Below are 13,299 nucleotides of genomic sequence, written 5' to 3'. Positions count from 1 at the left end.
TAGGGGTAGAATCAGGCCACCTTGTTGCGGCTGATCAAACTAAGGACGTACTATCATATTGAGTTCACTTACATTGAAAAAAATAAGATAGCAAACAAAGTAAATTAAGCTTAAAACTAATCCAGTATGCTTAAATAGTAAATGCGGACTATGGTGGGTGGAACTTTCTCAGGGGGTGTAATGGGGAAGTTACAGCCATTCTGTTGATGTTTATTTGCACTGAAATTTCCTGCCAATTTCACATAAAAATGGGTGTAAACTACAAGAAATTTAATGCAAACACGCAGAGCCCAAGACAAGCACTGAACTCGCATCATATATTCTTCCTAAAGTATGAAGATTCAAGGCTGCTAACTATGCTTCATGTACATTAGACACAGCACGTTAAAAAACATGCAAGCTTTTCAATTGCATTGTGACATTACTAATGCCATAAATGTGCAGTCAAAGAAACAGAAAATACAGTGCTGGTCTGAGAGAGAATATAAAACAAAAATCGCTTTAAAATTATCAATCTAACACCAGTAAAAAATGACTTTGCTTATTGCTTGGCCCAAGATTCAGGGCTAAATTTTACACCTATTTTGAACCATGTGTACAGCAATTTAGCCTGGGAGCAGAGCCACATTCATGAGCTAAGATGCATTCAGGCAGAGGGGTTGTTAGACGGATGTAAAAGTTGGAGAAAATTTAGATGTAGAGGAAGAGAAGGAGCAAATCAATTGCACCTGAATTTCCACAACTTTCAACTAGAAGTGGGTATTGTGCCACAATTACGTTGTTTTGCTGGCATAAATTGATAGGAAATTCCACTCAAGTAGCTACACTTGCACAGTAGCAATAGATTGGAAAAATAAAGTTTATATTTCTTCCTTCTAACAACCACCATGTTTTTAATAACATCCAGAAAGAGGAACAGTGCAAATTGTTTTGTGGTGACTTGCAAAGTGGATATATCCATAATCATAACAGCATGTGCTTTAATACAATCATGAAATAAATGGTCAAAGAACATTTGAAGTGTACCATTTTCAACACTGGACCCAAAATAAAAGTCAAATAGTCAGAAGGAAATCCAAAATAGATGCAACAGTTAAGCTTCAAGTGGCCTACAAGTTTTGGATGGAATCTCTGCAGTAGTTGAAGTTCCAGATGTACAATCCTTTATAAGAGTTGGCAATCCAAAATCCTAATTCCTATAAAACTATGCATTCTAGAATTGTGAAATCATGACTTACCTTTGAAGGCAGATGCTTTGTAATTGTATTCTATGGAAGCAATCACATCCTTCCAGAATTCATATTTTTTCACATTTCTATTCTGTGAAAAAACAATGGTTTAAACACCCCAAAACACATCAGTTCAACCGCTTTTTAAGAAGTCAGAAAAGTTAAAAGTGCAGCTAGAATCAATATAATTCTGAGAGTTATATCTGTCATGTGGGAAAATGCTCTGGAAGACACAAAGGTGCAAACTGTTGTTCTGAAATATTGTTCGACATTTTAAATGTTACAACATTCAACAATTTAGTGAATAACGCACTTGATTTTTAAGCATCTACTATTAGATTAAAATAAGTCTTGTGTGTTGTGCACACTTCCTGTAACAATTTCCAATTACATCACCCCTACAATGCTTAGACTTACCTATTCAATGTAAGCCTGACTGCTTCACCATAACTCCAACTCTCAGATAGATGGCACTACAAAACTGTTGCTCTAGCTTGATGGATGCAAAAAACAGTAGTTTTGGCCAATGGTCACTTCTGTTGTCTTTCCTTATTTTCCAGCTGCAGCGACAAGGCAGCTTTCTCCAACTATCTCTTACCTTTGTTTGCACCAACTCGTCTTGAGAAAAGTCCAACATCTGCATTCCTAGTTGTGACCTGGGGAGTGGGTTCAAGTTCTTTAAAGTGTTTACTGCAATACTATTTACATAGCAAAATTTCAGTAAGCACTTTAAGAGCTTTCAAGTGGTTCCAGGATCATAGGTGGGAATATGGTTATCAATTTCACAGGCCTACACCAGATATTTCACTGGTGATCAACAGGACTAGTTGCTCTCACAAATAAACCCTACAATCTGGGATGCACTTTGGCTACTCAATATTGAGTTAACTCATGCACTAGATACAGAGATCTTTATGGAATGGGGTAATAAGGGACATTGGTCAGATAAAGCATGGATGAAAACCAACAAATGAAGTAATTTTGCACAGGATATACGAATAAACAGAATGCAGCTTTCACAGCCAAGATTTGTCCACATTGAGTGTTTATGTGACGTAAGAACAATAAATATGTAACCAGCCAGTCCTCTGGTCCAGAGTCACTCTCAAGCTAGCTGGCCCTGGCTTCCTATGTGAATAATGGTAATCACAGTCAGTCAGCAATAGCAGCATAAGACCACTTATCACTTTAAATAATGAAAACAGGTATATTAGCCCTATGCTTTACAACTTCTGGGGGTGAGAGGAGACAATTTAAAGCTCTCAGTCTCTTTCCACCATTCCCAAATAAACCACTAGATCCCTATCAACATCATATCCCTGGTTACTCAATCGTTCCAAACATTAACGTGTTCAATCTTCTTAGACTCAAAAAATTAAGTATGCAAAAAGCAAGAGAGCAGAGAAAAGTAAACATGGGTCCCTTAGAGGTAGAGCAGTAGTTATAATGAGAAATAAAGAAATGCGGAGATGTTAAACAAATATGTTGTGTCTGTCTTCATAACTCAATTCATAGAAAACATACCAGAAATAGTAGAGAAGCAAAGGTCTAATGAATACAAGGAACTTAAAGTAATTAATATTTGTGTAATGTCAATAGGATAGAAAATCAAAGCTTTATTCTTTCGTTTCTGCTATTTTTAAAATGGACTTTTGTTGAGCCAAAAGGTCACATGGGTCACATGACTGGAAGCTTCCAACAGCAGTTACAGGAAAAAAAGAGTTCCCTTCTCATGGGGAATCTCGCATCCCATTGCAAGGACATTATAATCACAAAATCAGGGGACTTGCAGAGATCAAAACTTGTTATTACTGCAGAGTTGTTAACAGCTCTATCTCACATCTGGACTGTCCAGGTCCATTTCAAAAGGGGGCCATTGAGAGGACAATGGACATCATTTGCATCTTGATAAACTAATCCCTCTAGCAGAGTCACAAGGTCTGTCCAGAAAATGGCTCCCCAAAACAAGATCCTCAACATGGATGGTGACTCTTTCAGAAGCTAACAACTGGGGCATTATAAGCCAAAAAACAAAGGCCTGAGCCAGGCACCAGATAAACATCCCTTTTGAAATCATTGTGGAGAAAGGAGGTAATATGGCTCATGACCATTTTGAAATCTCTATATTCATTTGAGAAAAGAGAAACAAGCAGCCTGTTTAATTAACACCAACGGAAAAGATCTTCAGCAGGACTGCCAGCTGACCAAGCAGCTGGTCACCCTGTCTCAACTCCCCGAAGGCTGTTTGATTTTAAAAGTCTCTGATCATTGCCTGCCAAGCAGTGTAAACACAGAAATCCCATCGGGTGGCATTATCATTTGTTTCAAGGATTTTCATGCTACTGTCTCCCACCAGGAACTCATCTGAACTGAACTCCACCACAAAAGAAACATCCTCTGGACTTTGATTCCTGGACTTTGGAAATCATGTCAACTAATATTCATTTCTGTGGTTCTTTTACTGTTGTTATCCATCGTTAAAAAACTCCTTTTCTATCACCCTTACTGTATATGTGTTTGGGTGAGGTTGAGAACATCACCCCCACCAACCCCCCCATCCCCACAACACACCTCAAACTCTGGGTTTGAATGTGAAATAAACTAACCTTCTGAGCTTATCATAAAGTGACTTTGCTGCATGTTACCTATAAAATTGGACCGTACAAACTGAAGTTTTGTGAAAATATGCCACAACCTACTTTAAAAATAGTTCAAAAACACCTCTGCTTACGGACAGACGGCGAGAGGATAAAAAAGTTGTTTGCTTTCTCCGCAACATTAATAAAGAAATACCACCCAAGAAATTAATAGTACTGAAAGCGCACAAATCCACTGGACCTGACAGCCTACATCGTAGGATTCTAAAAGAGGTAGCTGAGATAGTGAATACGTTGGTGCTATTTTCCAAAGTTCCCCGGATTTTGGAAAGATCCCAGTGGATTCATACATAGAAACGTAACGGCACTCTTCAAGGGAGGAGGGAGAGGCAAAATGGAAATATGGGCCAATTACCCTGACATCAGTCATCAGGAAAATGGTGGAATCCATTATTAAAAAAGTGGTAACAGGGCACTCCAGAAATCATAATATGGGTAGGGAGAGTCAATGTGGCTTTACAAAAGGGAAATCGTTTTTGACAAAAGTATTAAGAGTTTTTTGAGGATGTAACAGACAGGATAAATAAAGGGGAACCAGTGGATGTAGTAAATTTGGATTTTCAAAAGGCATTTGATAAGGTGCCATACCAAGCATTGCTGTGTAAGATAAGGGTTCATGGGTTGTGGGTAACACATTAGTACAGATAGAAAATCAGTTAAGGGACAGAAAATAAAGAGTAGGAATAAATGGTTCATTTTCAAGTTGCAAGCTATATTAGTGGATCTGTGTTAGGTCCTCAGCTTTTTATAATCTACATCAATTGCTTAGCTGAAGGAACTGAGAGTTATTTATCCGAGTTTTTTGGCAATGCAAAGCTACATGGAGAAATAAGCTATGAGGATGACACTAGGAGGCCGCAAAGGGATTTTAGAAGGTTAAGAGAATGGGGACGATGGTGGCAGATGGAGTATAATGTGGGAAAATGCGCAATTATTCAATTCGGTAGGAAGAATCGAAAAACAGAATTTTTTTTAAAGAGAAAAAAAAAATATTGGTGTTCAGAGAAATTTAGGTGCCCTTGTACAAGAAACACAAAGTTAAGATACAGGTATAGCTAGCAATTAGGAACACAAATGGTATATTGACCTTAATTGCAAGGGAGCTGGATTAGAAGACAAAGAAAGACTTGATGCAACTGCACAGGGCTCCGGTGAGACAATTCCTGGAGTTCCACAGTCAGTTTTGTCTTCCATACCTAAGGAAGGATACACTCACCATAAGGAGGGTGCAACAGAAGATCTCTGGATTGATTCCTGGGATGAGTTGTCACATCAGGAGAGATTGCATAGAATGAACCCATACTCTCTGGAGTTTAGAAGAATGGGAGGTGATCTCATTAAAACATGGTAAAATTTTGAGAGGGGCAGAGCAGGCAATCAGGGAATGCTTACCCTGATTGGAGAGTCAAGAACTAATGGTGGGGTATAGTCTCAGGATAAGGGGATGGTAATGTTGAAATGAGATGAGCAGAAATTTCTTCACTTAGAAGGCTGAGATTCTTTGGAACTCTCTACCCAGGATGGCTGTGAGTACTCAATCGTTTGCATATATTCAAGGCTGAGATTGACAAGATTTTTCAACTCTAAGCAAATCAAATAATATGGGGGGACTAGGTGGGAAAATGAAGTGGGTGATTGGACAAATCTCCACTCACCCATATGGATTAGTTCAATTCAACAGCACCAACAATATCCTCTGAAGCTTTTCTATGCTATAACTAATACCAGGGTACAGTGGAATCCTCATCACCACAATGTGGTTAAAATGTATTCAACCACTTCCTTGTTTTTGTTTTCTTCAGTGTTCATTTGCAAGAAAAGTATCCCTTCTTGAATTGAACAAGTCATAGAAATCCATTTATAGCAACTGCAAATATGGGGCTACACCATATGAATTATTTTGTATGAATATCCTTATTTGTTAAAAAAAACACTTAACAATGTTTGTTCCAGCATTCTAGATTTCAACTCAACGAAATCAAATTCTAGTAGATTGAAGTAATATCTAATATGAAAGTTCACAAAACTGACCAGGATTATTAAGATGAATATTAAAAGCAAGGCCTTAGAAAAATTAAAATTGTTGTGTATAGTTTCTGAAAGCTTATACAATCACATTATGCAGACTTCAATTATCATCATCTCATAACATAAAATGCTGGAAACAGTCGGACAGCATTTATGGACCAGGCCTACTCAATTTTTCCATCGTTTTTTGTTTCAGATTTTCAACTTGCAGCTTTTTACTTTTGCTTATGCTCCAAAATTTAAACTTGCTCAAACGTTTAGAGGGAAAAAAAAACTTTCAGAAACTATGTTTCACTTTGAGAATTAACTCCTGGAGCTGACTGCACTTTTGCTCTAACAAAACAGAACAAACTATTACAGCAAATAAAGCACTCTGTCATTTTTTTTTCTTTATTCTCTCATGATATATGGGTGTCACTGCCAAGGCCAGCATTTGTTGAACTGAGTGGCTTGCTAGGCCATTTAGGTGGACAGTTAAGAGGCAATCACATTGCTGTGGGTCTGATGCTACATATAGGCCAGACCAGGTGAGATGGCAGATTCCCTTAGTGAATCATATGAATTGTTACAGCAATCAATGATAGTTGTCATGGTCACCATTGCTGAAACTAGCTTTATATTCCAGATTTATTAATTTGATTCAAATTTCACCAGCTGCCAAGTTGGGATTTGAACCCATGTTCCCAGAGTATTAGCCTGAGTCTCTGGATTACCGATTCAGTGACATTACCACTAGGCCACCATCTGCCCTCTTTACTAAAGAAAATCTTAGGCAGGGATGCCACTGGGCATTGAAATTTGAGTAAATAATTCGATTTAGAGTTAGCAACCAGAATAAATGCAATGGGATAAATGGTCTCTCCTCTACTGTAAATTCTCTGACTCTATGTCAAAAATTATCATTGTCTCACCTGATCTAACAGATCCACTACACGAGCACACAGCAAAGCTCCTGGCAGGTCAAAATAATTGTCATAGAAATGATATTTGCCTGGAAAAGGAGAAGAAAAAAGACAATTAAAATTTCTTTAGAAGATATAATATTACACTTCTATTACAAAATACAATTGGTAGATTTAGAATTTGCTTTATTAGATCAGAATCTTCAAAAACTATGGTGCAGTGCTATTTCTAATTAAGTTTTACAATCCAATGAATAAATTCATAATTGAATATTATTCCAGAATTGTACTTGTTACAGTAAATGCATTTTCTTCCAATCAATAACTAAGTTATTTGAAAAATAGCATTTCAGCATTTGAAGGACTTACACATATATAAACATTACTAAATTGTAATTAAGTAACTCATATTAATGTTTTTATCCATCTTTTACTCCATACCTGAGCGTGCAAATGTTCCATTGATCGTTTTGAAGTGCTTCCATTTTCTCTTCTTTCCATAGATTTCCAATATTTCTTCTACTGTCAAAATTCTAGTGCCATGACTAGCTCTAATTGAAATATCAAACGTTGGTGATTTGTTAATTTACACTTAGTTTACTAGAAGCTCTGCGACCACCTGTAACTTCGAAAATATTCTAGAAAATTACTGTACGACAAAGTAAATGAATGATATGCAGTATGCTAAGTTCAATACATTAATGATGTTAAATAGAACAAATATTTCAAAATTTTACAACTTTAAATTTAGCACAACTAAAAAATTTGTCTGGCTGAAGTCAAAAACATAGTTCAGCTCTAACCTGACATTTCATCACAAAAAAATTAACTTAGAAAACCACCATTATACATTTTGTTTGGTACCAAAATAATTTTCAATTAAACTCATACAATTAGCCTACATTCATATTATGACTTGCAAGTCAAACTGATGTAATATAAGATGAAAGCAAAAAACTGTGGATGCTGGAAATCCAAAACAAAAACAAAAATAAAAATATCTGGAAAAACTCAGCAGGTCTGACAGCAACTGCGGAGAGGAACACAGTTAACGTTTCGAGTCCGTATGACTCTTCAACAGAACTAAGGAAAAATAGAAGAGAGGTGAAATATAAGTTGGTTTATCGGGGGGGTGGGACAAGTAGAGCTGGATAGGGGGCTAGTGATAGGTGGAGATTGCCAAAAGATGTCATAGACAAAAGGACAAAGAGGTGTTGACGGTGGTGATATTAGCTAAGAAATGTGCTAATAGGTGACATTAAGGGTAGAAAGCAGGACAAGCAATGTACAGTTGCCCTAGTGGGGCTGGGGTGGGGGGAAGGGATTGAAATAGGGTAAAAGGTAGAGATAAAACAATGGATGGGAAGATATTTAAAAATAATGGAAATAGGTGGGAAAAGAAAAATCTATATAAATTATTGGAAAAAAGTGGGATTAGAAAGGTGGTGGGGATGGAGGAGAGAGTTCATGATCTAAAGTTGTTGAACTCAATATTCAGCCCGGAAGGCTGTAAAGTGCCTAGTCGGAAGATGAGGTGCTGTTCTGTCTAGGCACTTCCGGACTGAATATTGAGTTCAACAACTTTAGATCATGAACTCTCTCCTCCATCCCCACCCACTTTCCGATCCCACCTTTTTCCAATAATTTATATAGATTTTTCTTTTCCCACCTATTTCCATTATTTTTAAATGTATTTCCATCCATTGTTTTATCTCTACCTTTTAGCCTATTTCAATCCCTTCCCCCCCACCCCACCCCTACTAGGGCTATCTGTACCTTGCTCGTCCTGCTTTCTACCCTTAATGTCACCTATTAGCACATTTCTTAGCTAATATCACCACCGTCAACATCTCTTTGTCCTTTTGTCTATGACATCTTTTGGCAATCTCCACCTATCACTGGCCCTCCAGCCAGCTCTACTTGTCCCACCCCCCGTTAAACCAGTTTATATTTCACCTCTCTTCTATTTTTCCTTAGTTCTGTTGAAGAGTCATACGGACTCGAAACATTAACTCCGTTTCTCTCCACAGATGCTGTCAGACCTGCTGAGTTTTTCCAGGTATTTTTATTTTTGATTTTGTAATGTAAGATGGTCTCCTCTTGAGGATCTAAAATTGGGCTTTTTCAGACCTGAACCTAACTCGAAACATTTAGAAATCTCTCCAGCCAAGCTTCCCCCAAAAATGCAAAGTCCAGCAAATTAGTTTCACTCCAAATAACAAGCAACAAGAAGAGGACACAACTAAGGCTCTGAGTCTTGACAACATTCTAGATGGGTGGAGCTGCAACACATAAGAACATAATAAATAGAGGCAGGTGTAGACCATATGGCCTCTCAAGCCTATTCCACCATTTGTTACAAGTGTAGACAAATAGAGAGCTTGGAGTGCATGTCCACAGATTCCTGAAGGTGACTGGATAAGCAGGCTGAGCCCTAGAATGTAAAAGCAGGGGCTAGAATTGTATAAAACACTCACAGACTTCAGCTAGAAGAAAATTCCCACCCATATCCCATGATTCCCAAGAGTCCAAAATCTATCTATCTCAGCCTTATATACATTCAATGATGGAGCATGTTGGAGGGTGGGGCGGAGAGGGTAGAGAATTCACAAGACTCATAACTCTTTGAGTGAAGGAATTTCTCATCTCATTCCTAAGTGATCAGCCCCTTAACCTGAGACTGTGCATCCATGTTTTAGATTGTATAGTCAGTGAAAAAACTCATGTTTCAAGGAGATCATCTCTCATTCTTCTAAACTGTAAAGACTATTGGTCCAATTTATTCAGCCTCTCATCACAGGGCAATATTCTCATCCCAGGTACCAATCCAGTGAACCTCTGCTATTCCACCCCTAAGGCAAGTATATCTTTCCTTAGATATGGAGGCCAAAACTACATAATCCAGGTGTGGTCTCACCAAAGCCCTGTGCAACTGTGGCAAGGCTTACTTATTTTTGTACTCCAAACACCTTGCAATGCCATTTGCCTTCCTACTTGCTTGCTAACGTTGTGTTCCATATACACGTACACACAAATCCTCTAAACATCAACATTTACAAGTTTCACACCTTTAAAAAAAGATTCTATTTTTCTAATCCTATTACCAAACTCATATTTAACCTCATACTTCCCTGCATTATAACCCATTTGTCACCTTGCTGCCCACTCACTTAACCTGTCTATATATCTTTGCAGCCTCTATGTGTACTCCACACAGTTTACATTAGCCTTGCATATTTTATGCTCAATCTCTTCATCTAAGTCATTAATATTGATTGTAAACAGCAGAGGCTGACCCTTGTGGTTCTCCAATAGCCAAAGCCTACTAACTTGAAAGTACTCCTTTTATCCCTACTCTTTGCTTCCTATCCATTAGCGGTCCTCCATCCATGCTAATATATTGCCCCCAACTCCAGGAGCCTTTATCTTGCATATTAACCTTTTGTGTGAGACCTTACTGAATGCCTTTTGGAAATCCACTTATAATGTATCTACTGGTTCACCTTTCTCAACATGACTAGCTACATCCTCAGAAAGTTCTAATAAATTTGTCGGACATGATTTCTCTTTCGTAAAACCACACCGGATTTGTCTGATCATATTATGATTGCCTAAGTGCATTGTTACAACTTCCTTAGTAATAGTTTTCTCCTATGCCTATATAATTAGCTTTGTTTAGGTTTAAGATTATTGTTTAGGACTGGAGTATGTGGCTTTCAAACTTAATATGGAATTCAATTGTATTATGATCACTTTTCCCCAGCGCATCTTTTGCTACGAGATTTCGGATTATATTTTTTCCTGTGAGTCTGTGGTTCCATTTTACCCGGGCTAGGTCCCTTCTCAACTCAGTGAAGTTAGCCCTCTTCCAAATTAGAAATTCTATATTAGACTGTTCCTTGCTCTTCTGCATTAGTAACCTAAACCTTAAGATACAATGATAATTAGTAACTAAATGTGACCTCCACACATTTGGCACACCTGAATTCCCAGCAACAGATGCAGGAATATAATGATGAAGGAGGTGCTCCTGAACACATCAGAAATTCCTCCCCCTCCTTTCCCTTTACTCTAACATCATCCCTATCAATGTTTGGGTAATTAAAGTCCCCAATATCATCCCTCTTTAGTTTTTGCACATATCTGTGATTTCCCTACAGATTTACCCTTCTATACCACTTTCACTATTTGGAGGCTTATAGTGTAGCACAAATGAAAAAAAAAACTAAATACTCACCTCAGAACTGTCCCATCCTCACCCAGTTTCAGTAAATTTCCATCTTCCAGGTCCAAAAGCAAGCCTTTGAAACTGCCAAAAAAAAGACAGGTTAAAGACTGACAAACAATACTGAAATTCAGAAGTTCAGTCATAAAATTTATTGATTTAGGTCTATTTATTCTTCTATCATTAGGAGTGCCCAATATTTTGAATTGTTAGATTGTGCACCCTCTCAATCTTTTTTTGACCAACAATCATACTATGAACTGCATTCATTTAAGTTTTGAGACAATGGACTGAGTTGTCCTGGCCCACTGAGGTCCGACAGGGAAGCAGAAGGGCTGGCAGTATGGCTGTAGAAAGCGTCGAGAGTCAAATGTCTCCCCTTCGCCATGGCAAAATGCCAGCAAACAAGAAGCTTAGCAGTGCTGGGGATTAAATGAGCCACTAAACAGTCCAATTAAGGTCCACTTCCTGCCTACTTTGTCTGCATCTGGAGAACCTGCCATGGCATGCGTTGACTGCCTGGTGGCTTTCCCATGGACTCGCAGGTTGTGGAGCCCTCCTTAATGGGCACTCCGTGGCCCACGGAGGGGCCCCATCCCTCCCCAAACCCCTACCACTGGTAACAGCCACACCCCAGCACTGATGACATTGAAACATCATGACTCCACCTCTCTCATCCCTGCCTGCCTGTCCACAACCTCCCATGAAGACCTACCTGCTCTTTGAGAGCGCCTCTCCATTGAGACACTCTTGTCCTGGAGAAGGTGGAAAAGGGAACCAGCCGGAAGGAAAAAAATCATCACTCGATCTCAGGCCAACACTATTCATCTGTGCCAGCTGTGGAAGGGACTGTCATTCACGAATCAGCCTCTACAGCCACAAGAAACGATGTTCAATACAAAAGTAACATATACCTATCGTCTATCGTCTCCCAAGGCAGATGGATGCCATCGTCCTGGAGCTTCAGCCTCAGCAGCAGCCACCATTAGCAGTGACACTACCATGACTGCTGAGCTGCAGGCCCTTTGATTGGGCCAGCAGCTCTAGGGGGTGCACTGTTGTACTCAATTGAACAGTGGTCCCAGCCAGCGGTGGCAAAGTGCCACTCCAGAGTCCCACCACCCGGCAAAACAGGCCCAGCTCCATTTTTGGCCTTGATGGTGGGACTTCAGCCTCCCCCAATGAAGCTACATTTGTACAATAATAACACTACTGCGGAGTATTTTGATTCGTTCAAATCAGAGTCAGGACTTAAGAATGAAAAAGAGAACATCCCGGAAGGCGGAAATTACGCTCTGCTTTATTTCAGGGTCAGGTTAAGGCATCATTCCAGATTTGACTTGGCAATTTCTTAGAATGTGGAGGTGGGGGCCATGATCAGATCAGCCAAGATCTTACTTAAGGGCACAGCAAGCTCGAGGGCCAAATGGCCTTCTCCTGCTCCTGTTGCCTGATTCAATTCAGCTGCAACTTGGTATTCTCTCCTTTTTTGTAGTTTTGGGAATATTTCCCGAATTCTTTAGTCATTTATCAAACCCATGAAGGATTAGCCATTACTGTTCTCTCTTTTGCAAGTTGATGGTTTTATAACACATGTTTACAATTGTTCTTCGCTTTCACTCCTCCTCAAGAGTTTAAATGTTCCATCTGTTTCTTTTTTGATGTTGGCTTATGTTTAGCTACAGAAAATTCCATGGTGGAGCTTTGGTTTTCTTCCTTATAAACATCCGGGTTTGAACCACAAATAAGAGAAAAATACACTTTGTCTCACAAGCTGCCAAATGTCAACAACTTTCCTAATTCTTTTTAATTATTTTCTTTACAATTATATGCTGTTCAAACAAGATAGTTTAAAATGGGAAATAATTGGAAATGTCAAGAATCAAAAAAAAAGTGTTTTAAGCGTGTTCCATGAATTCTGATGAAAAGTCATATCTGGACATTTCTGGCATTTTCAATACTTATTTCAAAACCACTGATGTCCTGTGGTGCTGCTCACACTTAGTTGGAAAATCAGTATTACTCCAAATAATATGTGATATTATTTTGCTGTTAAGGAATTGTATTTAAGTTTGCTGGTCTATGGCTACAATGTTCAATTGCCTATCTGAACTCAGCTCGAGTTTATCCATTTCTTTCTGCAGGGAATGGTGCAAATTGGAATATAACCTTCAGTTTCATGCTGGAGCTCAGAAGCACAAAGGATTTTAAGATGGCTTTGCATATGTAGTGAATTGCAAAACGTGTAACCTAAACCA

General features: G+C 38.7%; 1 protein-coding gene across 2 annotated transcripts in view; it reads right to left on the bottom strand.

Moving 5' to 3' along the window:
• nt5dc1 (5'-nucleotidase domain containing 1) overlaps positions 1-13,299 on the bottom strand; it is a 602,479-nt gene that overhangs the window by 574,427 nt on the left and 14,753 nt on the right. For both annotated transcript variants that reach the window (XM_041187282.1, XM_041187283.1), the window contains exons 3-6: positions 11,054-11,125; positions 7,258-7,367; positions 6,826-6,905; positions 1,239-1,320 (exon numbers count right to left, since the gene is read on the bottom strand). In XM_041187282.1, the coding sequence (XP_041043216.1) occupies positions 1,239-1,320; positions 6,826-6,905; positions 7,258-7,367; positions 11,054-11,125 (344 nt within the window). The remainder of the gene's footprint in view (positions 1-1,238; positions 1,321-6,825; positions 6,906-7,257; positions 7,368-11,053; positions 11,126-13,299) is intronic.

Source organism: Carcharodon carcharias, chromosome 5, assembly GCF_017639515.1.
Source record: "Carcharodon carcharias isolate sCarCar2 chromosome 5, sCarCar2.pri, whole genome shotgun sequence".
NCBI classification, from domain to species: Eukaryota; Metazoa; Chordata; class Chondrichthyes; order Lamniformes; family Lamnidae; genus Carcharodon; species Carcharodon carcharias.
Note: the sequence above shows the minus strand (reverse complement) of the source record. Positions and strands in the feature narration are given on the sequence as shown.